The sequence below is a fragment of the Crotalus tigris genome, unplaced genomic scaffold (genome assembly GCF_016545835.1).
Source record: "Crotalus tigris isolate CLP2741 ecotype Arizona unplaced genomic scaffold, ASM1654583v1 scf7180000018691.1937549, whole genome shotgun sequence".
Lineage (NCBI taxonomy): Eukaryota > Metazoa > Chordata > Lepidosauria > Squamata > Viperidae > Crotalus > Crotalus tigris.
In genome coordinates, this window is record NW_024097150.1 from 1572658 (window position 1) to 1599132 (window position 26475).

Below are 26475 nucleotides of genomic sequence, written 5' to 3' on the forward strand. Positions count from 1 at the left end.
TGCAATAATGGCAAAGATTAGTCTTAATAGATAAATGATTTGTTCAGAACTGGTCCTTTGCTTTAACATGCATGTAAATCCAATTCTGATTACTAATTAGTTGTACCCACTTCTTTCTCTTTTAGGTGGTTTTTTGGAGCTATGAAACGAGCAGATGCTGAGAAACAACTCCTTTATCATGAGAATGAGACAGGAGCCTTCCTAATCAGAGAGAGTGAAAGTCAAAAGGGTGAATTTTCCCTTTCAGGTAACTTCCACTTTTTCTATCATAGAAATGTTGTTAAATTAATTTTCCTTAGTCTGGTTTATATAAATTGGCAACTGTTGATGATCACATGCACTTTTCATTTGGTGAGTGGTTTTGTTGTTTAGAAATACACATGCATACAGATTCAAATGTCTATGAATGAATACTTTTGAGAAGACTCTGTTATTCCTTAGGTTTTAGCAGAGGGAATGTGCTTTTGGATGCTTTTAAAGAAAAAAAGGTTATCTATGAACTTTATGATTTTCTTTGAATCATTTGGGACAGGGAAACCAAATTATAGAAAACTTTATTACTTTCACTTATCCCAACCCTTTTGCTTTCCTTTCCACAAGGATACCAGATCTCGGTTGCCAAAATCCAAACAACCATTATATGGCAGCAGAGGGTTAAGAATGTTGTTTATATTTGCTGACATCTAGTGGTCATTCTTACGTTTACAGCCTAGATATTGTAGCTGGACTTTCTTGGTGAAAATATTCCCATTCCAGCAAGACTTCCCTCTTGATTTTTTTTGACACCTCTGCAAGTGAAGCTTTATAAGATGATTCATCTCATGAACTTTTTAATCTATATGTAATTGTTGCTGAAGGATATAATGACGTTTTTTTAAAAAATCTATGAAGAAGGCAATGGCAAATTATTCCCATACAACAATGTTAGTTCATTGCATATATTTTCTGACAGGATGCAGATCCCTTATGTTGACTTGCAAGGCAGACTCTGGATTAGAGATCTTAATTTGTATAGAATATCTTGCATAGTATCACTAAAATGACAAACAATGGAAGTAACAAGTTTAAAGGAAAAAAAAGAAAAAGCATGTGGAAACAGGGATGGTTTGCAAAGTTAGGATACCTTCAAGTCAGTGTTGACCTTTGGAGATTCCCTGGACAATTCTTGGCAGCTTTCTTTAACAAGTTTTTTTGGGAAGAGGTTTGCCCTTACCTGCTTCCTAGGGCTGAGAAAGAATGACTGGCCCAAATCACCCAGCTGGCTTCATGGGAGTAGAATTTTAGCTTAATGTCATGGTTCCGACAGATGAAACTCTTCAAAGAACTTCAAGGTTATTCAAGAAGCATAACATCGGCACTAACATAATCGAAGCCAAAAACTGAATTCCTCCCCCTTGAGCACATAGTATCAAAGCACAATTCCGTCCTCCAATTAATAGTCATAAATCACATCCCCCAATTAGTTTAAAGTGTGGGCTTTCCCTCCAGCTCTCCAGCCTGCCAATATTTCAACAACCTTGATTCTCACGCTAGGTTCAGTATTATTATGTCTAGCTGAACTCTCATGCACATCCCTCCTCCCCAGCATCATCTAACTCTAAAAGCGAAAGTAGAAGAAAATGGCTACATCTTCATCTGTGGTCAAAGCAAAAACATCCGATGTTAGCAGCATTGACATTCTTGGTTTCTAGCCTAATGCCTTAACCAATACCTCAGCTGGCTCTTTGGACAGAAATAATAAACAATAAACACTCAGCTTATGTATATTTTGTTTTATTTTCTGATGCCATCTCTTTCATTTCTCTGGCTTACTATTTCTTACTCCTTTTCTGTGCTTTGTACAACATTGCTTAACCTGATCCTAGTAGCATGATGTGTATGTAAGTATGATATGCAATAAAAGACACTATAATTGAATGCTTTTCTGTAACCCTACAGTAGGGTTAATTAAGGCATGTTTCCTGATAAAATAATCAGTTTAAAGAAACCAGGGTTAAGAATTCCATGAATGTAGAATTACTGTTAATGAAACCTTGCATATATTAAAAGTACCAGTCATACATCCAATCTGAGTTAAAAACAGGGCTGCTGTTCTTCACATTGGTCAGTGAAAATTGGAAAGATGATGTGCAGCAATTGATACATTTATATTTTTACCTGTGAGTAATATCCTATATGAATAAAATTATTTATACGTAGAAACATGCTATCGATCTCTTCTTTTTCTCTGTGTCATGATACCACATTTGGCTTCTTTCTTTTGAATCTTTTGAGAGGGCCAAGGAACAGTAATGCAGTGAGTGATACTTTATTTTGGTTAATGACCAACTTGAAACAATGTATATAAGAAAAACCCATAGAGGAATAGCATAATTAAATAGAACAACTCAGCATTGTGTGCCAGAGGAAAGAACAGTGCAATTTTAATTTTAATGCTTTCACCAACTTTTATGGACTTTTTAAAAGATAAATATATTTCTACTTATTTACTTTATTTAGCTATATCTGTTACTATATACCTGGCCTTTCTGGCTTTTCTATCTGGCTACTTAGATTTAGAGTATTAGAGCTATTAAACTCCAGTGTAACACTGCCAATACAGGTAGTCCTCAACTTATGACCACAATTGAGCCCAACATTTTTGTGATTAAGTGAAACATTTGTTAAGTGAGTTTTGCCCCATTTTACGACTTTTCTTGCCACAGTTGTTAAGTGAATCACTGAAATGGTTAAGTCAGTAACACGATTGTTAAGTGAATCTGGCTTCCCCATTGATTTTGCTTTGTCAGAAGGTGATCACATGATCCCAGGACACTGCAATCATCATAAATATGAACCAGTTGCCGAGCATCTGAATTTTGATCACATGACCACAGAGATGCAATGGTCGTAAGTGTAAAACATGGTCATTGGTCACTTTTTTCAGTGCCATTGTAACTTTGAATGGTCGCTAAATGAACTGTCGTAAGTCGAGGACTACCTGTATTCTGAGGAAAGGTACTACATAGCTGAATGCCAAAGGTACAATTTTTGGGGTGGGCCTGGTGGCTGACGGGAGAACCTGGGCAGCCTGCAAATTATAAGAGATCCATGTTTGCCACAGAGAGTTCAGGAATGATCATGTAGATTCAGTGGTTCTCAACCTTCCTAATGCCGTGACCCTTTAATACAGTTCCTCATGTAAAATTATTTTCGTTGCTACTTCATAACTGTAATTTTGCTACTGTTATGAATCGTAATGTAAATATCTGATATGCAGGATGTATTTTCATTGGTACAAATGGAAAAAAGTGATAAAGTACAGGTAGTCCTTGACTTACAACAGTTTGCTTAGTAATTGTTCAAAGTTACAACAGCACTGAAAAAAGTGACTTATGACTATTTTCACACTTATGACCATTGCAGCATCCCCAGGGTCATGTGATTTACATTTCGATGCAACTGATTCATATTTATGATGGTCACATTGTTCCAGGGTCAAGTTTTGCAAACTTCTGACAAGCAACGTTAATGGGGGAAATCAGATTCACTTAACAACCATGTTACTAATTTAATCTCTCTCTCCCTCTTTCTTTCTCTCTCCCTCTCTCTGTCTCCCTCTTTCTGTCTCCTTCTCTCCCTCTCTTTCTCTCTCTCTTCCTTTCTTTCTCTCTCCCTTTCTTTCTCTCTCCCTCTCTTTCTCTCTCCCTCTCTCCCTCCCTCCCTCTCCCTTTCTTTCTCTCTCCCTCTTTATGTCTCTCCCTCTCTCTCTCCCTCTTTCTCTCCCTCTCTCTCTCCCTTTATTTCTCCTCTCCCTCCCTCCCTCCCTTTCTTTCTCTCTCCCTCTTTCTCTCCCTCTCCTTCTCTTTCTAACCCTATGTCTCCCTTTCTTTCTATCTCCCTTTCTCCCTCTTTCTCTTTCTCTCTCTCCGTCACTCTCTCTTTCTCTCCCTCTCTCTTTCTCTCTCTCCCTCTCTCTATTTCTCTTTCCCTCTTTCTCTCCCTCTCTCTATTTCTCTCTCCCTTTCTTCCTCTCAAAGACCCTTAAAATCCTTAAAAGTTATGCTTGGGTGGAAGACTTTTACTTTTACAGATGGGGTGGGTTGGCAGACAAGTACTCAAAAGAAGAAGAAGAAGAAGAAGAAGAAAGAAGAAGAAGAAGAAGAAGAAGAAGAAGAAGAAGAAGAAGAAGAAGAAGAAGAAGAAGAAGAAGAAGAAGAAGAAGAAGAAGAAGAAGAAGAAGAGGAAGAAGAAGTGCAAATAGGCGTCCAGTAGCTAGCTTGAAGTTTGAATGACTTCTTTCTCTTGCCACTGGCTTCTAGGAGGAGCAAAAGACATCCAGCACTGCAACCAGGTGCCCTGGACTGGCCATTCCAGGGCTTCCTGCACCAGCTGACTTAGTTTTCTGCAACCTCCTGTTGTCGCTTGAGGGGGGGAAAGGGACACGGGCGGGAGAGATTCCTTTTTTCTCATCTGAGGAGGAAAGTTATGTTGGACCATCGACTCGGTGTTGAGCCCTGTGGGCCTGACATTTATGGGCAGGTGGGAACCCGCCCGCCGAGCCACCACCTCCCCATCGCCCTCCATGCCAGCCGGCTCCATTGCCAGACCTCCCAGCTGACAAGCGCATATTCAGGGGGTCGCCAGCTGACGGGCGCAGATCAGCACCGTGGCGGCCTCCCAGCCACCCGCTTCTTCGGCTGGAGCAAGGGCTTGCATAGTCGCTGGCGGTGGGGAGCGCGTCAGCGGCCATTGGTGACCATGCCAGCGGTTCTGTGCCATGGAAGCTTGAGGCATGGGACGTGGAGTGGCACGGTGCTGTGGGAGGCAGCAGGACAGGGGGAAGGGTTACCTGTATCCTGCCGGCTGAACTCTGGAAGCCTGCCTGAATGAAGAATTTTAGGGGCAGTTGAAAGCGAGACAGGTTCCTAAGACCATTGGAAATATGTGTTTTCCAATGTTCTTAGGCGACCCCTATGAAAGGGTCATTTGACCCCCAAAGGGGTCGCAACCCACAGGTTGAGAACCGCTGATGTAGAAGCTCCATGAAGGATTCAGTTTTCATAAGTCATTGTGGAAAAGAACTACAGAATAGCCTTTTCTGATTTCTTTGTAGGCGTTGGAAAAACAAGACATGGTATTTTTGTATCCTTTTATTTTCTTAGTTCGGGATGGAGCAACCGTGAAGCACTACCGAATCAGACAGATGGACCATGGTAGTTTTTTTGTGGCACGGAGGGCAACATTTCACACTTTGAGTGCTTTTGTCAAGCACTACAGTAAATCCAGCGACGGGCTGTGTGTAAGGCTTGGGAGGCCTTGCATTAAGGTACAGTAAGTCTGAATGTTTCTCCTCTCCCCCTAAAAATATAGAGATTAGTATTTGATTATTGAGATAATACAGGTATGACTCCCCTACATGCTGTGATCATTGCTCTAAGAAATGCAGTTAACTGTATCATTCCATTCCTTAGGCATTTCAACATCGTATCATTTTGGGCAAATAAATGTGCAATTGAGGTGGAAAAGACGCATGTCACTGTGTGATTTATGAACTCACAGTATAAACTTATATTGAGATGAAATCACTAAGCTCATAACTCTTTCTGTCTCTAACTGGTGCCTAAAAAGAGAAACCACAGATCTAATCAGGGTTATAGAGACAGTACTTAAATATACTTTAAAGCTTGCTGGCTTTCTCCTGCCTCCATCTAGGGATATTTTAATCTTTGAGATACTAAAAGAAACACTTGAACAAAAATAATCTATTCGTTAAATCTCTGAATCTTTTTCAACATTAAAGATCATTTCAAAAGCAATTGCATCAGGATGTGAATGTATTCACATTTACTCTTTTGGAATAAGATGTTATGAAATGTAGACAGTGTGAAGATTAATTCTCTGCATTTTGTGCAGAATTGCACAATGCATAAGCAAATATGTTTTGTTTTTTACATCCTATTTCTGCATCCACTTTTGATATTTATTTTGGTAAAAGCAAATCTGCCCTTTTACATACATTTCTCCTAAGATGCACTTTTTTTTTTACGTATTGTTCTATAGTGCTCAGAGTTTAACACTTGGATGTAGATATAAATTAAATTTACATTAAAATATAAATCTGCCCAAGTTGAGAGATGTTGTATTCAAAACACACCCAGACATTATGCAGTACAGGATATTCAAAGCCCATATTATTCTTGCCATGCCTCTTCCCCTTTTTTATTATTTATCAGATTAATTAAATACATTGTGTTTTGACCTACCTGTAATTGTCCAGAGAACTTAAGTTATTAATTCATGTTTTCTGGACATCTTCCTAAAACTCTCCAGAGATGGAAAACCCATAACCTTTGTTAGCAGACTATTCCGCTGTTGTATAGATTCATAATCAGTAAGTTCCTCCTTATGTTTAATTAAGGAAGAAATCTAAGTAGCTGAAACTTGCAGTCCTAGTTTCTCTGGCAATGAAAAATAGTTCTTCACATGCTTCCCTGTAAGACCTTTTTATACAACCAAACACTTATTTTTGTCTCCCTTTCTCCAGGCTGAATACCCATTTTTTTTTTTCAGCCCTTCAGTTAATCTACCCTTCTAGGGTGGGACTGTATCACATTTGTTGTCTCCACCTTCTCACTTTCAATATTCTTTTGGAAATGTGGTACTCAGAATCACATCCTGTACTCTAGTAATTTTACCAGGGCAGAATTTCATGTGTCTTTGACACAGTACGTCTTCTTGAAGCACCCTAGAATTGTGTTTTAGAACTATCTCACACTCTAGACAGTTGGTTGTTAGTGACCGCACCTGTAAGGACCTGCCTCAACTAGATCTCCCAAGAAAGCAGAACTCTTGAAACAGGCATTCTCTCAAAAGGAAACTTTTACTGAGAGTTAGTGATGGCAAGAGAGCAAAGCATGATCTGAGATTTGGCGTGTAACGGATCACATCAAAAAAGCGATGCATCACTCCTCCCCCCCGAGTCAACTGTCCAGTTGAAATCCAGCCAATCCATAGGTGCTACCGTATTATGAGAAGCTGGAAATTTAGCGCTCTTCTCAAGGTCTCTCTTGGTTTCGTTTCCCAATGGTCCCACGCTCTGTTCTCTGGAGATAAGGCAGATGTTTTCAGTTTGCATTCCTCTCACCCAGAGGGACGGCATCTCACCCAGAGCAGAATGAAGCAGATAATATTCTCCATGCAGGAACCTTCCTCCAACAGTATGGCAAGCCCCAAAAATACATAGGCAAAAGCAAGGAAGGGAGAAAGGGAAGAATGAAAGGCAAATATATTTGAGGGACTCTGACAGCACTCATGTCTCCTCTGATATAGCCATGAATTTCTCATCTTGTAAGTGTGCTCTATTATTTTTTTCCCCTGAATATAATATCTTGTATTATATTCAGGGGAAGGTCATGTTGAAGGTCATCAACATGTTGATGAAGGTCATCTATCATTTTATGAATAAAATAGCCTGTGATTAAATTAAGGTGAAGCCAGCAACAAGGTGCACATAATAGCCAGTGTGTAGCCTGGAAAAATAAAGCACAAAAAGGAACTGTTGGAAATACCATAATGTAGGTATCAAGCAAGCCTATTTGAGGGGGATATTTCACAGAAGTGATATATAGCACTGCTTGCTTTGTGAAGGCCCACATGAATGATAACAAGGCTAAAGAGTGAAAGAGGGATTCCTTCAGTCTGACCTCAAAAGGTAACATGATGCAAATTGTTTAGGGATGTAAAGTTTAGGACCAGTTCTGAATTGATCTAAGAGATGGATTAGTGGAAGTGTCACACCATAATTGCATTGAGTGGACTCTGGCTACAGAATAAGTGGGAATTCTAAACCATTTTCAGTGCATAATGTGCTTTTCCATAAGCACAATGCAATAAGCACAATGCAATAAGCAAGGCAGGTAATGATCAAAGTAGAAATAATTACCAGAGGATTACTTATGTCTCTGGAATAACATGATCAGCATTAGTAATAAGTGATGAAAAGTGACTGAAGTGCAGAGCTCCCCTGCACCTCTAGTGAATGATAAATCCAAGAACATCTCTGTGCAATGCAGATGGTGATTGAAAAAGAGTGCAATCTGTTTTATAGTGCCAAGTTCTATTCTCGATTGGATGGACAATCATTGACATCCAATTTTAGTATGGTAAGACTGGTTCGATTTCAATTGCCTTACTTTTGTTAGATTAAAAAAAACAGTTGGATTTGTGTCCCCATGTACACCTAAGTATGGCAGAAACATGTTCTGAAGATACCTTTTTTTTTCTGTTGTGTTCTTATGACGTTCATCTCATCCTTATCCTCAGCCCACAAATCATGCTTAAAATCTTCCTTAGCTTACCAGCATTAAAGCAGCATTTTCTTCCTTATTTTTAACTGCATCCCAAGGCAGCCTCGAGGTGTATAAAATCAGTTGGTAACAGCTGAATGCATATCCAGAGATAAACTCTTCCAGTGTTTAATTCTTCATATCTTCTTAGCAATCTTTTCTTCATGCTAGACAGTTCTAGTTTCTTCAAACTTTCTCCATAAAACTTCCCCCCCCCCCCATAATGGCCTTGTGGCCATCTCTGAATTTGATACATTTGTCTTCATTCTTCCTGCAAATGCAAAAAAAGTACAACTACTAATGTTCTGTGTGTGTGTCGAATAAAATGCTAGCACTTAAAAGTTATGTGTGGAAGCATAGGTAAGTACCTTTTATATATATATATATAAAAAAACAGTCTGGAAAGTTTGTCTTCATTGCTTTCCCAACTTTTAATTAGTCTTCAGAAAGGAGGAAAATCAGTTGAGAAATATCAGGGTTTTATCAAGTGATTAATTGTTTGATTGATTATCTGCCATCAAGTCGTTTTCAACTGGTAGCAACCACAGAGATAGATTTTTCTCCATGATTTATTAAGTAGAAATAATTAATTCAGACTTCATACTCTGTGGATTGGAGATAGGTCTGATTTTTTTTTCCTGGAGATCATTGGTTTCTATACCAAGTATTGATTATCTTGACCAAGTTTCAAAGGAAATGGCAATTGCACTATTTTCACACATACTTTAAGGCTTAATAATAATAAAAAATCTTTAGACTGTGCAGGAATCTTGCTGCATCTCCACCCCAGTGTCAATGCCAGTGGGTGAAGGAAACCCTGAGAGGACTCCAGAAGTTCAGGAATGAATGAATGATGACATGATGACTTCAGTGTTGTCATAGCAATTGAAGAACCCAATATAATCTTCTGCCATAAACAATGAATACTCATCTCTCACCTGCTAGTCCCATATTGTGAAAGGTGCCAATAACGCCTTTGGATAAATTCAAGTCATCCAGTCAGGTCATCTTCCTGTTCCAAATTTTACAGAGGATTCAGACATGATCCTCTATCTGGAACCATCTCTGTTTCTCCATCATTTCCATTTGTTTCTTGATAGGAAAACAATTCTGTTATGGAAATAAATATGGAACATCTCACCAGTAAAACTGGAGTGTGTGAGGGAAAAAAAAAGGAGGATGTTAGGAGCCATCTGTCTGGAAGCATCCCAACACACATGGCTCATCCTAGATATTTTTGAATTTGAAAACATTCCAATAATGTTTTCTGGCTTTAAAATAAAAATCATAAAATGAGAATGTGACAATAAGAATATAGCATTTCCTGCTGGAAGTTAGTGCTCAAAGCAACTGTTTCATGCTGCTTTAGTAAAGGCAAGGCAACATGCTATCTTTACAAGAGAAAGTACTTGGTAGTCATTGGAAGAATAGACATCTTTTTGTTAAAAGCACGGCTTTATTTGCTGTCCAAAGCTTTTCGTTTAGAGGACTGACTATTAATAAAAATCTATGAAGTTTGCCATTTTGGCATTCTTAGGCAAAGCAAAAATGGATGTTTATGTATGTTTTTTTTTATTTCCATCCAGACAGAAGTCCCAACACCATATGATTTATCATACCAAACTGTAGATCACTGGGAGATTGATCGAAATTCTCTACAACTTTTAAAAAGATTGGGTTCTGGGCAATTTGGTGAGGTCTGGGAAGGATTATGGAATAACAGAACACCAGTGGCAGTTAAAACATTAAAACCAGGTATGTTGAACACTTCTGCAATTTTCTTAGACAAATCGTACAATCCTGATGTGGTCAACATCTGCAGCTAAACCCTTTAAACATCCAATTCAGTTCTAGTGTTGATGCTGCAAAGATCATTTTGCAGTTTTAATTCTTACCTATAGGTTGGTCATTTTTTCGCAATGGTGAAAACTCAGACAGCATTCCGGCTCTACATCTCTCTCCTCTCTCTGGTGAAATCCAAGTACTCTGGTGCTTTAACACCATTTCAACAGGTTTTTGAAACAGAGAAAAACATGTGGTGTTTTCTTTCTTCTGCTGTACAAACAACGATGTCAAGGCAAAGAATAGGGGTGAGCAGGGTGCTGGGTGGATGCTAATTTTTGTGCTATGCCATTAAGGGGTTGAGGAAAGCTCTGGTTCCAGTTAGCTGATAGAAGCACTGAAAATTATGAGGATGGCAGTGCTGAAGTGAGGATGGCACACTCACAAGTTTTAGAACAGTGTTTCTCAACCTTGACAATTTTAAGGCATGTGGACTTCAACTCCCAGAATTCCACAGCCAGCAATGCTGGCTGTGGAATTCTGGGAGTTGAAGTCCACATGCCTTAAAATTGTCAAGGTTGAGAAACACTGTTTTAGAAGGTAAAATTGATAGCTCTGTGGACGTTCTTTTAGGCTACTTTATATTTGCAAGTGGATTTTTCACCAAATTAAGGCATTCACGTCTCTTAAAATAAAAAGAAACAGCAATAATTTAAAAATAAAGTTGGTATTATCTGGGGATGTTTTAATTATTGAAATTAAAGAAATATGGGCTGTGTTGGCTTTTCAAGGATGTGAAGACTAGATTTTTTCCACAGCCTTTGGGATAAAAATATTAGCACAGGACCACTGGCATAGATTGATGAGTCTAGTGGTTTCATGTTTCTATTGAACTTTGATGCAATTTTAATTTTTAGTTTTCTCTTTTAATGAAATTCTCTTTATTTTGTTCATTACCCCGAGTTCCTTGGATAAATAGGCAGCCACATAAATTAGATGAATGAATGAATAAATAAATCTTAGCTGTACTATACAGGTGTTTTATAGTACAAGCGGTTATAAGTATTCTCCTGGGCATTTTGCTTCATTTCCTACCAAGGAGAAATGTGTCAGGTAAATGATGCCAAGCAAAACTTTCAGTTTCTCTTAAGATAGCAAGACTTTTGGTTGGCATTTTATATTATACCCCTTTTTTCTAATTCAGACCAAGGCATTTGATGGACATAAGTCAGAAAAGTATATAGTCCACTTTCTACCTGTCCTTCCCTAGCCCTTAAGGTTCCTTATCCCCAAGGCTTTGTTATCTTAAAAACTTCCAGTGTTGGAGCATTTACAGCTTCTGGAGGGAGGTTGTTCTACTGATTCATTGTTCTAACTGTCAGGAAATTTCTCCTTAGTTCTAGGTTGCTTCTCTCTTTGGTTAGTTTCCATCCGTTGCTTCTTGTCCTGCCTTCAGGTGCTTTGGAGAATAGCTTATCTTTCCACAGAAATAACAGCAGAGAAAAGAAGGATTGCTTAGAGCGAACTTTCCCATAACAATTTGGTAAAAGCAAACCTAGATTTATTTCACTGAAATACCAGTAGGGATTTTGGTTCCTATTAATCCTAAATTCTCTCAGTAATGCCAAATGGAATTAGAAGCATGATGTTACTTTGAATCAAATAATGTTAGGACTGAAATATTGGCCATGGGATTTAGTGACAAATTCTTTTTGTCAACATGGAAGGCAGAAAGAAAAACCCTTTAAAAAATTCAGATGGATTCTGGGAATGTTCAATTAAAAATCTTGTAACACTATATAGTGAATAGTGAGTTTGAATGTGAGAGTCGTATTTGTTCAAGCAATGGATATCATGAATAGGTTTTGATCTGATTTTTTTTTAAAAAAACTCTTATATTAACCAACAAAATACTTGTACTATTTTACAGGCACAGTTAAATAATTATTGTAGGACAGAGAATTATTGTAACATAGAGAGCAACTGAACTATTTATTTAAAAAAGAACACAGGGATAATAACATCTAGGATTATTTAATGCTATGCATTTGAAAATTTTCACATGATAAACCCATTCATTTGAGCCATTTTCTCCATTTGCTTAAAATTGATCTTTGATCCTGCCAATGTTCTATTAAAAGGAAAAATGATTAAACTGCAGCTTTTATATCTAGAAAGGCCTTCAATTAACCACACACATACACACACAAACACACACACCCCAGGCCTAATTAAACTGGCACCAATCTTCATAGGAACAAAGTGGTCCCATAAAGCACTTGTGAGGTCTTTAATTACTATATCAGCATTGAAGTATTATTATTATTTTTTTGAAAACCATGCCAACTGCATTTGTAAGTCTACTAGCTCATTATATGTTTTAAGTATTTTACATTTTAATGCATTCCAATACTAGGTTTGACCTTAGATATTACATTATTACACTGATGCATTTTTCTGATGCTTTTTAAAAGGAAGGGAGGGATAATAAAGGAAAGAAGAGTAGCAAGTTTCTGGCAGTGATCTAGTCATTATTTGATAAGAATGCCTGATAGGATAGAATAGATTTCAACCTTAGTATGCCACGTATTGCTTTAAAATTTAAATATAATATCTCTAAGCATAGGGGTTTAAGGAGCCAATCTAAAAAAAATCCATATTACATTTGCTCATGCAATAATACTTTAAGAGGACTACAGGGGAAATTACACACCTCTGTAAAGCTTAGTTTGGCTCTAATACAGAAGAAGACTAAAAACAGCCCTCTAGTTTTGCTGAACTCAAATCCCTTCTGTTCTTGCCAGCAAGGCCAATAGTGAGGAATGCTGGGATTTGAAGTCCAACAATGCCAGAAAGCCATACATTGCCCATATCTTTTCTAAGGTTCCATATAAAATTTCCCATAAAATTCTCAATAGTCTTCTTCATGCATTTTAAAAGTATGTGAGGTTCACATATGAGATGAGAAGACTATGCAGTAAGTGACTAAAACACTGATTTTCCATGGTAAATGGCCTGGAGAAGATTATAGTAATTAAATAAATCTTTCCACTAGAATAGCCAAACATATTCTATTTATATATTTATTTATTGTTTTTGTCCCAACTGAACCTATAGGATAACTTTCCTCACTTTCGTAGCCCAAAAAATGTTAGAACTTCAGAGTTCCCAGCTAGATGGAATCTAAAATCCAAGACATAGAGATGCTCCAGATATGGAAAATAGTCTAAAAAGATTTATTAAAAAAACCCATAAAGGTCTATTATTTGCAAAAAATACAAATATTTGGAATATGTATATATTAGAAAACAATTCCCAAAAATACAAACAAATCTGCATGTGAATTGTTACTATTTTGGGGGCAAGTGTTTGCAATTGAGTCATAAAGAATTCAAAGTGAATAAAATAAGAATTTGAGCAAATTGAAATGGATATTGTCATCAATTGATACTTTTGGCTTCATGGAATCACCTTCAGATTGTGATAATGATGGAAGACAATGGATCTATTCATATGTGGTTCCAACTCACCTAGGTTCACAACAATAATAACAAAGGAATTTCATCTTCACTTAAATGGATTATATTGACAACACACAGGCAGAAAAAAAAACTCAACACAACACTAATCTAGATTACTTGTCTAAATTGTCATGAAATCTGATTTTTCCCTGGCATGGATTTACTGTATTTCATTTCTTGATACCAAAACTTGCAATACTTATTTATTATAACATGTATCAAAGTTTTCAAAGTTGGCCCTTTTATGACTTGTGGACTTCAACTCCCAGAATTCCTCAGCCAGGCATGCTGGCTGAGGAATTCTGGGAATTGAAGTCCACAAGTAATAATAATAATAAAGTTGGAACGGACTTTGGAGGTCATCTAGTCCAACCCCCTGCTCAGGCAGGAAACCCTATACCATTTCAGACAAATAGCTGTCCAGTCTCTTCTTAAAAACTTCCAGTGTTGGAGCATTCACCACTTCTGGAGGCAGGTTGTTCCACTGGTTAATTGTTCTAACTGTCAGGAAGTTTCTTCTTATTCTCTTAGCTTCTCTCTTTGATTAGTTTCCATCCATTGCTTCTTGTCCTGCATTCAGGCGCCTTGGAGAATAGCTTGACTCCCTCTTCTTTGTGGCAGCCCCTGAGATATTGGAATACTGCTATCATGTCCTCCCTCGTCCTTCCCTTTGTTAAACTAGACATATCCAATTCCAGCAGCCTTTCCTTATATGCTTTAGCCTCCAGTCCCCTAATCATCTTTGTTGCTCTTCTCTGTACTCTTTCTAGAGTCTCAACATCTTTTTTACATCGTGGTGACCAAAACTGGATGCAGTATTCCAAGTGTGGCCTTACCAAGGCATTGTAAAGTGGTATTAATATTCACGTGATTTTGATTCTATATCTCTGTTAATGCAGCCCAACACTGTGTTGGCCTTTTTGGCAGCTGCAACACACTGCTGGCTCATATTTAAGTGATTGTCCACTAGGACTCCGAGGTCCCTCTCACAGTTACTACTATTGAGCAAGGTACCCCCTATACTATACCTGTACATTTGGTTTTTCTTGCCTAAATGTAGAACCTTACTTTTTTCACCATTGAATTTCATTTTGTTAGATAGTGCCCAGTGTTCAAGTCTGTCCAGATTCTCCTATATCCTAAGCCTGTCTTCTGGAGGGTTGTCTATTTCTGCCAGCTTGGTGTTGTCTGCAAATTTGATGATTTCCCCATCTATCCCCTTGTCCAAATTGTTGATGAAGACGTTGAAGAGCACTGGGCCCAGAACAGAGCCTTGGGGCACCCCACTACACACTTACCTCCATGTAGATGCAGTTCCATTGAGGACCACATGCTGAGTACGGCCTGTCAGCCAGCTACGGATCCATCTGGTGGTGATGCTGTCTAACCCACATTTTTCTATCTTATCAAGTAGTAGGTTGTGATCTACTTTATCAAATGCCTTACTGAAGAACAAGTAAATTATATCCACAGCATTCCTCTGATCCACTAATTTTGTCACTTGTAATACAATAATTCCAAGATACAATGAGCTATAACAATATATCTTGAAGATGGTAAGGAGATCTTTGTTATGGATTAAATCTGTGGCTAGAAGTTGAATTCAGATAGCGAAGATGTTGAAAATTACTGCACATTTTCTGATTATGCTTCCATTCTGAGGATTCAGATGAACGGTGAAACCAATAACGCTGCTGCGATTTCATCTTTGGTAATAACCAATAGTATTTATGTGAGGATTGAGGGAAGTTGGAAAACCAAAACTACAATTGCTATTGTTGCTGAATTTGTTTTTAGAATCAATTTTTGGGGGGCAAAAAGTAATGTGTTCTCCTTTGCTATTTCAATTTCATAAATTCCATATCTGAATTATGTAGGGGAGGATTTGCATTGCTGTCTGTGCTGATTAGCAAGGAGGCAGACAATATCCCTGGTTATTTCCACAAGACTGTGGGGCAAAACCAGAATAGCCCTTAATAACACACACTAATTTTCTTTCACTGCTGTTCTCATTTCAGGTTCAATGGATCCAAAAGACTTCCTCAGGGAGGCACAGATAATGAAGAATTTGAGACACCCTAAGCTTATACAGCTCTATGCTGTTTGCACTTTACAGGATCCAATTTATATTGTTACAGAGCTGATGAGACATGGGAGTCTGCTAGAATATCTCCAAAGTGAGTAGGAAACATTTCATTTAGATAGAGTGTGGCAGTCTGCAGTAAAGCAAACACACTGGTATTAAAAAAAAAAAAAGGGAGGGAGGGAGGGGAGAGTAGGAGAGATGAGCAGATCAATCTAATGTGGATATGAAGCCAATAATGACTGGCAGGGATTGACATAGGGTGTGTGTGTGTGTGTGTGTGTGTCCCAAACAACTTACACTTTGAATGGCATGCTGGGAATATATACTAAGAAATGATGGGGCAGAAAAAAGCTAAAGTAGATTTAATTTAGATTTAATCTTAACAAAGTGAAATGAAATAGTCAGTGCGGTTGTTCCTTCTGCCCCTTCAGTCTCATTTAACATTCTAATTTAGTGGAAATTTTGGAATGATCTGTCCACTTCCCTCTCAAAGCTTTGGGGAAGGTATGTGGACCTTCTATTAGAGCCTTCATAGCTACTCAGAGACTTCACAAAACGCTCTCCCAAACAAACAAAAATAGGTCATTGTTATTTCCAAATAGTAAAAACTGTCCTCTTTGTGTATACATATCGCAGCGACATTCCTGTGACAACCTGAAGAAGATATCTTTCTTTTTCTTTCTATTACGTGGATGTACGGACACGGAAAGACTGAAAAATGTTGTGTAAACTTAAACATTTATGGGAAAGGATTTCTAGAGAAAAGATGCAACTTTGCATTTTATTTTTATGCAGATGCATATCTGTTTGTCTCTATTTCTGATAACAAGTCAAGATCGTATAGTATATTAGAACTATATTAAAGAACAGACCATCCTCGCAGCAATCTTTCCTTTAGATCCTCATTGTATGAATGTGGGTGCTTCAAAGTTATCCAGAAAACTGAGAAAAGGCCTTGACCCAGGCTTTTCTGGACCATATTGTGTTCTTGAATTCTTCCTCACCTGATGTATCATTTCAGAATGATAGACAGACAGACAGACAGACATTTGTGTCTTTTACTCAGTGTTGAGTTCTGGCAACTATCTGGACATGTTCCTGCAGTTTTCTTCACAAGATACTAGAAGTTGTTTTCCCTTTTCTTCCTCCTAAAGCTGAGAGAAAGTAACTGGCCAAAGCTCATCCAAATGGATTTGGGCCTAGACAGTACTAAAACTCACAGTCTCCTAGTTTCCAGCCTAGTGTCTTAACCACTACACCAAACTGGCTCTCTCCCCAGGGGAAGTATTACATATGCACACACATACACACACATAGTCATATGAACCACCTCTTTGAGGTTTAAAGCCAGAATTTGTGTGTGTGTGCTTTTTGGAAAGAGATTGTATTCTATTTCTTACCCTGGCTTGGCTGTAGAGGGGTAATGTTTACAGAACAGCCACGACGAGTCTCAAGCTTCTTGTTTCTTCCTTGCCAGTTCTAGTCTTTATGTTGTTGTTGTTAATTGCGAAGTCGTGTCCGACCCATCGCGACCCCATGGACAATGTTCCTCCAGGTCTTCCTGTCCTCTACCATCTTCTGGAGTCCATTTAAATTCACACCTACTGCTTCAGTGACTCCATCCAGCCATCTCATTCTCTGTCGTCCCCTTCTTCTATTGCCCTCAATCTTTCCCAGCATTAGGCTCTTCTTTCCTTCCAGTGAGTCCTTCCTTCTCATTAGGTTCCAAAGTTTTGAGTTTCAACTTCAGGATCTGGCCTCTGAAGTCAGGGTTGATCTCTTCTAGGACTGACCGGTTTGAACGCCTTGCAGTCCAAGGGACTCGCAGGAGTCTTCTCCAGCACCATAGTTCAAAGGCCTCAATTCTTTGGCGCTCAGCCTTTCTTATGGTCCAACTTTCACAGCCATACATTGCAACTGGGAAAACCATGGCCTGGACTATACGCACTTTTGTTGGCAGGGTGATGTCTCTGCTTTTTAGTATGCTGTCTAGATTTGCCATAGCTTTCCTCCCCAGGAGCAAGCGTCTTTTAATTTCTTGGCTGCAGTCCCCATCTGAGGTGATCTTTGAGCCCAGAAAAATAAAATCTGTCACTACCTCCATTTCTTCCCCATCTATTTGCCAGGAATTGAGAGGGCCGGATGCCATGATTTTGGTTTTCTTAATGTTGAGTTTCAAGCCAACTTTTGCACTCTCCTTCTTCACCCGCATCAAGAGGCTCTTTAGTTCCTCTTCACTTTCTGCCATCAGAGTGGTATCATCTGCATATCTTAGGTTGTTGATATTTCTCCCGGCAATCTTAATTCCAACTTTTGATTCATCTAGCCCTGCCTTTCTCATGATGTGCTCTGCATATAAGTTAAATAGGCAGGGCGACAGTATACAGCCTTGCCGGACTCCTTTTCCAATTTTGAACCAATCAGTGGTTCCGTGTTCGGTTCTCACTGTTGCTTCTTGACCCACATATAGGTTTCTCAAGAGACAAATGAGATGGTCTGGTACTCCCATCTCTTTAAGACTTGCCACAATTTGTTGTGATCCACACAATCAAAGGCTTTTGCATAGTCAATGAAGCAGAAGTAGATGTTTTTCTGGAACTCCCTAGCTTTCTCCATGATCCAACGTATGTTGGCAATTTGATCTCTAGTTCCTCTGCCTCTTCGAAATCCTGCCTGTACTTCTGGTAGTTCTCGATCCACATACTGCTGGAGTCTAGCTTGTAGGATTTTAAGCATAACTTTACTAGCATGTGAAATGAGTGCAATGGTGCGATAGTTTGAACATTCTTTGGCATTGCCTTTCTTTGGAATTGGAATGTAAACTGACCTTTTCCAATCCTGTGGCCACTGTTGAGTTTTCCAAATTTGCTGGCAAATTGAATGTAGCACTTTTACTGCATCGTCTTTTAAGATTTTGAATAGCTCAGCTGGAATACTGTCACCTCCACTAGCTTTGTTGTTGCTCAGATTTTCTAAGGCCCATTTCACTTCACATTCTAGGATGTCTGGTTCGAGGTCAATGACCATCTCATTGTGGTTATCTGGGATGTTAAGCTCATTCTTGTATAGTTCTTCTGTGTAGTTTTGCCATCTCTTCTTAATCTCTTCTGCCTCTGTTAGGTCCCTGCCATTTTGGTCCTTTATCATGCTTATCTTTGCATGATAAGTCTTTATATCATCTATTAAAAGAAGTGTAATGGGACTTTACAAATACAATATGAAGGTGGCATGTTATATCCTTGGGGATCTGCACCATAAAAAATAAGGGAAAAAAAGTGGATGCAAATAACATCCTCTCTATAGGTAGAAATGCAACTTTCAACAGCAGGAAAGATTCAGTCCCATTTTGACTTGCCATACTAATAGTGGGATATTTTGTACAACATTCATGTGTTACTTTACTCCAACATATTCCCTCCCAACCGCATACTACAATAAGACTGTTGTAAGATCCTCTCGGTAGTTAATCTTCAGTACTGTGTAATATAATTTGACTATAATACCCGATTCTTAAAACCACAAATCCTCTTCACCTTTCTTCTCACCTCCCAAAAACTGCAGTATTAATATGATGGCTGTATCTGCTTATTCAGTGAATTGGGTGAAGCCGAAGCAGATGCGATAGTGCTTTCTCTAAAGAGAATCAATGGAAGAAACAAATTTTACTGAGGCAGAAAAAAGGTCAGGGGAAAAAGCAAGCACACATATCTCAAGGAACAGTAGCAGTTGGTGATTACAATGTCTCCTTTCTGCTATTTAGTCTTTGATATCTGCCGAAACACTTACAGTACTTGTCATTCATTTCTATTCTTGTCTCCCAGCTGTTCCACTTTCCCTGAGCAGTTAAAAAACAAAACAAATAAAGTATTGTAGTCATCCTGTTGCAGCCTCAGTCTGGCTAGGTGAAGAAGGAAAATGAGCAGTAAATCCTCAATGACAGCCTTGTAGATCAAAACATTGCCATCTTGTGGGATCTAGGAAGCATGCCTTTTCCATGGCAGACCTTCCCTTCCCTAGCCCTTTCTGTTGACATTTCCACCCTCTTAGCCTTCTGAAAAGCTCTTAAGACCTGGATGTCTATGGAGATTCTCAGTCATTCAGGTCATGGTTTGTCCCAAAGATGCTTTTTCAAAAGGCAGCTGGCCTTTGTTTTTCCTTGAAGACATTTCGCTTCCTCATCCAAGAAGCTTCTTCAGTTCAGTTCTGAAGAAGCTTCATGGATGAGAAGCAAAAACGTCTTCAAGGAAAAACAAAGTCTAGTTGCCTTTTGAAAAAGCACCTTTGGGACCTTAAGACCTGGCTTTTCTTTTAAGCCCTGGGATAGGGTGAGGTGGATGAGAAGATTTAATAGGTAACTGCATGTGGAAGTTTAACTCTGCTATCAATTTTTAATGTTTGTGGTTTTCCTAGATATATGTATTATTTTGTTTTATTAGTGATGTTGTTTTAATTGTCGATTGGGAGCTGCCCAGAGTTGGACATAAGATGGACAGTCGTATAAGTGTTTTAAATGAAATAAATAAATAAATCCAATAATTTTATTGGACAAGTTTGGAGAATTGGACCCAGTTCTATTACTTAACTGAAGTCCTGTCCCTTCCCTTTTCCTTTCTAGAGAAGGTTGTTGAGAAAGTGGCTACGAAGCTACAAAGGGCCACTTTCTGCTGGAACAGCTGTGCCTAGCTATGGCAGGTGTGCCAACTGTCTACCATTCAAGAACATAACAACCTGGTAATTGTCATTCTTACCCTCATGTCTGGACTACTGCACTGAACAGGCAGTTATACTTGTAATGCAGAATGTTACGGTCAGCATGCTGACTGGTACCATTCAATATAGCCATATGCAGCATGAGCAGAATTGGCTGCCAGTTGGTTTCCACATACAAGTCAGGTATGGAGCCTGGCCATCTGCAAGGCTGTTTATTCCAAGTAGAATCTGTCTGTCCGAGGCATACCTATAGAGAGTTGTTGTTGTTGTTGCAAATAATGCCTAGAAGACTATTTCCCCAACTTTCTCCAAATATTCCTTCCTTGCAGATGATGCAGGTTCCAGAATCCATTTGCCAGAACAGGTAGATATGGCAGCTCAAGTGGCCTCTGGAATGGCTTACCTGGAATCCCAAAATTACATCCACCGAGATTTGGCAGCAAGGAATGTCCTGGTTGGTGATCACAATGTTTACAAAGTGGCAGATTTTGGACTTGCACGGGTTTTTAAGGTAGCCTACAATAATATAATTTTTAAACTGATGTTTCAGATATTTGGATACTTTAGCTATATAATAATAATAATAATAGTAATAATAGTAATAATAGTAATAATAATAATAATAATAGTAATAATAATAAAGTTGGAAGGGACCTTGGAGGTCATCTAGTCCAACCCCCTGCTCAGGCTCAAAAGCTGATATATATGATATAAATATTATATATATAAAGAGCCATGGTGTCCCATGGTGGTTAGAATGCTGTATTTCGGGCTAATTCTGCTGACTGCCACCAGTTTGATCCTGACCGACTCAAACTTGACTCAGCTTATCAATCCTTCTGAGGTCAGTAAAATGAGGACCCAGATTGTTGGGGGCAAAATGCTGACTCTGTAAGCCACTGGGAGAGGGCTGTAAAGCACTATGAAGTGGTATATAAGTCTAAGTGCTATTGCTATAATTTAAGAAATCATATCCTAGATCAGTGCTTCTTAAACTCTTGGCTCTCCAGACCCTTCCCACTTCTAAAAATTACAAAGGATGCCGAAGTAGCTTTCCTTTATGGGTTATATTTATATTTTTTATATTTATGGTTATATTTATCAACAGTCACCATATTAAAAATTAAAATTGATCCATTTATAGAATCATGTAAAAATTACAACATTAAACCCATTAGATGTTAACATAAATATTTTTTCCTGAAAAAAATATATTTTTAAAAAAGAAAGAAAATTTAAGAAAGAAAAAAATAATAACAAGAAGAGTGACTTTGTTTTAATTTTTAGCAAATATCTTCAATATCTGGCAAATAAATTTGATTTCAAGGACACACGAGAGTGTCTTAGAGAAATCTTCCCGCCCCCATTGTCCTCAGATACACTTTACGAAACACTGTGCTAAGTGATACAACATCTACAAGTGTGGACTTGCTCTACAAAGAGGCAGCATCTATATAGGGTATCTAATTTTGGGGACAAAGAACAATAATCATTGTAGCAGAGTTTCCAGCATAAGAATCAGCTGCTTGGCTGTAGCTAGAGACAAAGGCTATGTTTGGAAGTCACAGAGAGACACAATTCTAATTTACCATGAAATGTGATATTTTACCTTGCTCAGTTTCTCTGAGCTGGATTTTCCTGGCAGCAGCAGTGGCTAAACAAAACCCCTACTGTGATTTGTTTAGCGTGCACTTTTAGAACACTGACTGCTCATTCCTTGATCTGCTGCACCTCCTGCCGATGTGCTGACTTATGAAAGGGCAAGAGGTTGTGAGTTGATTTCTGCAGATTGGTTTTTTGCTTCAGGCTTGTTGGGATTAGGCACTGTCTGGAACCAGCAAATCAAGACAATATACTACAGAAAATTTGTAGGTGGATTACTGTAGGTTCAAGTGGCAGCATTGGCAGCATTTTTTATATGTTCTGAGTGAGACCTTTCAGGGACAAAGAAGTAGATATTCAGGCAAAATAATGTTTAAGTTTGTGCTGGCTGCCTTAGACACCTTAAGATGGTATTGCTTTCTCCCCTATTTATCTTTTTTTGGCCTTGTTTTGATTATGAAGAATGAGTAACTTAACAGTAGCATAAATTAAGACTGAATTTCTCTGTATTTTACATTTGGAAGAGCTGGTTCCAATTATGCTTACTCTAATGGGGGGAAAAAATCAGAGTTTTGATCATGGCAAACAAATCTTGGAAGGAGTTTTATATATATATGCACACACACACATATGTGCTTATATATACATATGTGTGTATGCATACACACACACACACACACACACATGCCTACATACACACATACACAGTTTAGAAACTGCCCGTCTCATTCACAGATCATTTTTGAATTTGTGATTTTGTTTTGGAAAAGTGATTCAGCTCGGTCTTCTAAATTGATTCATTTTTAAATGACATGATCCAATGCATTATCAATTGGATGGATTCATACTGATTCAGATAAAAGTATGTTTGCTACTTTTTTGAATTAAAATTTTAACCGTCAGATTGATATGATGATTTCATTATAATATTTGATTCAGAGGAAAGATTCTATCAAACTGCTTTCATGTTAACATTTTAGGTTAAATATTTGCAATGCCCTTCTTTCTATGAATTGTTTATCTACCCTAAAGAGCAGAGAGACCAAAACAGGGGCAACCAGTTTGCCCTAACATGATGTACAAATGTAGTCTAAATTTTAAAAGGTGCACTGAAGTGATACAGAGATCTTCATGGTGATCTGTATCACCTGATAAGAAAAAAAAACCCAATATAGAATATTACATTTCGGAAACTCAGAACAATATGCATCTGAGAAAGGGAGCAGGCTGACCTCAAAAAAAAAAAAAAAAAAAAAAAAAATCCCAAGGGTGCTTTTTCAAGAGGCAACTGGACTTTCTTGTTTTTCTTTGAAGATGTTTTGCTTCTCATTCAAGAAGCTTTTTCAGCTCTGACTGGATGGTGGGGAATGCAAGGATTTATATTCCTTGCAGACAGCTGATCATTTGCATTTTTAGAGAGTCATTGAAGAGAGTCTATTCTATTGGCTTTCAAAAGCCAATAGAATAAAAGGGAGTAGCACAGCTAAGGAAAAGGGGAAAAAATGGCGGACTGCATTGTTTGGCGACCCCCGTGAAATGGTCGTTTGACCCCAAATGGGGTCCCGACCCACAGATTGAGAACCACTGATCTAGATTCTAGTCAGAGCTGAAGATAAGAAGTGAAATGTCTTCAAAGAAAAACAAGGAAGTCCAGTTGCCTCTTGAAAAAGCACCTTTGGGACAACCATGCATGACTTGGATGACTGAGAATCTCCATAGACATGACTGAGAATCTCCCACTCAGGAAAAAAAATCTAATATATAATTAAATAATGCTCCATTTACTCTTCAGAGTCTGTCAGCTCACTTCACCTAAATTAATTGGTGCCACTTTGAACAAATATATTAATTTGCACTTCTTGGAGTCTGCTTTTTAAATCCTGGAACTGTTTAAGTGATGATCAAAGTCAGTGTTTTGTTGGTGCTTGCAATTAATCACAGAACAAAGGTTCTGAATGCTTTAGTTCTTTCTGTCACCTTGTCTTCTTGCTAAAGGCTTCACATGAGTCCTGTGCTCTGCTGCCAATAGGTAGCTTGCACCACTGTCACTGATAGATTCAGGACTCACAGTAGTAAGCCCCAATTAATCATGGCCAAACTGATGTTGCATGGATGCTTGACAAAACAAGGGCTAGGAATTAAGGAACAAAAGTTCTACCTGGCTGGTTAAGGTTCTTAGGGAACATCTTGAAACTTCATTAATTTCAGCTAACAATCAACAAGCAATTTCAGTGTAATGATTATTAGGATTTTCTAAATGTTAGCAAATGAAAAAAAAAGGTTTTAAATTAATTTGAACGTCACAATAGTGGAAATGTATAGATCTGGACATTTATCACATGGTTTCTTGTTTGCTGAAAATAGGTAGAAAATGAAAATGTCTATGAAGCCAAACATGAAACAAAGCTCCCAGTGAAATGGACGGCTCCTGAAGCAATTCGCTCGAATAGGTTTAGCATTAAATCTGATGTCTGGTCTTTTGGAATACTCATTTTTGAAATAATCACTTATGGAAAAATGCCCTATGCAGGTGAGTGCTTTGTTTGAAAAATCATGCTTTTGACTTTTTTTTTTTTTTAATGAGACATCCTCACTTTTCTTCTTTTGATGGGAAAGGCTAATAAAACTTTACAATGTTTTCTATGGAAGAGAAACTCTTGGATAATCTATGCAGCAATTGCACCACCACTAATCTCAAACAATTAAAATCCTGCTAGATTTATTTTCATATCTATTTACCTAGTACCTCTTCCTATAATAATAGTTGTATTGGATTGTCAAAATATAAAATACAAAGAGAAATTCAAAAAAGTAATAGAAAACTAGAAAAAAGAGGAGGGAAAAGAAAAAAGATAGTGTAGAGAGGGAAGAGAAAAGGAAAAGGCACCAACCTCCGACTCTTTTTAGCACAGTAGAAGATAACATTACAATCATATAAGTTTTTGCTTTTACAATATGTACAAACCATTCCTATAACAATAAACCTACCTAATTCACTAAAACAAAATCAAGATTTCATTTTTTTCTTTTTCATTGCAAGCACAAAAACTGGAAGCAAGTTCAAAATAGAAGCAAGATGAAATATATTCTCTTCTTTGGATAAAAGAATCAGTTTGACCGTCTCTGCTTCTCATTGCCCACGGCTTCTTCCAAAGTTTCTAAGCAGCTTACATCAATAACATAATAAAACCATAAACCTGTAAACAAGATCTTCAGCTAAATTAGCTTATTATTACCCAAAACCCGCTGCTATCACTTAGATGACATCTTCTGCCAAATTTTCTGAGAAAAATCACGTTTTATACCTTTCCTGAAAGATAAAGAAATAAGAGTCTGACCTGAAAGATGAGGTATCAGCTATTAAAGAGCAGGGGGCTTGAATTGAGAAGGCTAGTCTTCCTGCTCCCCTTGACAAGCGAAACAAGAGAGATGCATGGATGTGCTCTAAGCCAGCATATTTGGGCAAATTTTACTGGAGCATGTGGACCAGCAATTGGCACCTAGAATTGGGCCTGGAAACCTATGAGGACCAATGTAGCTTCTACAATTTAGATATCACTCTGCTATATCAGTTTTCATTTGTCAGCAAATTAGCACCTGCCTTCTGCACCAGTTTGTCAAATTCTATGTAGAAAGAAAGGAAAGACAACAGAAGAACAACAGATATTTCAGGAACGTATCTTAACACTAGCCTGGGGCAAATGAGGACTCTCGAAAACTAGTCATTCCCCAGCCTCAGTTATAATGAGGTAACTAGAGTAGAGTTTCTTTGAAGCTCCCCCCCCCCCCAAGATCTTTTGCAATCTGGACTAAATTGTCTTTCCTGAGATTCAGCCTCCACTGCATAAAGAATTCTTACTGCAGTCAGCATATACAATAAGAAAGTTCCATCCCCCCCCCCCAGTTCCTTGTTCAGTAATCCTAAAAGAAAAGCTTCAGTTTTCAATGTTATGTTCATTTTAAAAATCTGCTGCCTTGTAATATGGATCTGGCCCCAATATTTCTTTGCTTTATCACAAGTCCACCAAAGATGATAAAAAGCACTTTCTTTGGAAATGCGTTTCCAACATACATGTCAATAATAATAACAACAACAACAACAACAACAACCTCAACAACAAAGTTGGAAGGGACCTTGGAGTTCATCGAGTCCTACCCCATGCTCAGGCTCTATACATCTTTGAGAATTTATCAGGTGTTAGTTATCAATGCTAAAGTCATTTTCATCTTAACTTGGAGTTCATTTCTTGGTCTGATTTATATCTTGGAGCTGACTCATGCATGTCTGCTGGCATCAGTTACAGAATTACAGAATCAGGAGGGGTCCTTTTACAGATCATCCATAACAATGTTATTTCTGTCCCATGCCCAGGCAAAACTTCACTAGCCTTATTGCTATTGTGTAAGCTCAAAATTTGACTTAAACATAACAATGCCACTCCTTGTT

The 26475-nt window shown here is 38.2% G+C and overlaps 1 protein-coding gene across 1 annotated transcript in view; it reads left to right on the top strand.

Annotated features, from left to right (window-relative positions):
• Positions 1-26475, top strand: part of FRK (fyn related Src family tyrosine kinase) — a 59450-nt gene that overhangs the window by 29017 nt on the left and 3958 nt on the right. The window contains exons 2-7 of the mRNA XM_039355520.1: positions 126-247; positions 5145-5308; positions 9914-10082; positions 15649-15807; positions 20756-20937; positions 24393-24558. Of these exons, the coding sequence (XP_039211454.1) occupies positions 126-247; positions 5145-5308; positions 9914-10082; positions 15649-15807; positions 20756-20937; positions 24393-24558 (962 nt within the window). The remainder of the gene's footprint in view (positions 1-125; positions 248-5144; positions 5309-9913; positions 10083-15648; positions 15808-20755; positions 20938-24392; positions 24559-26475) is intronic.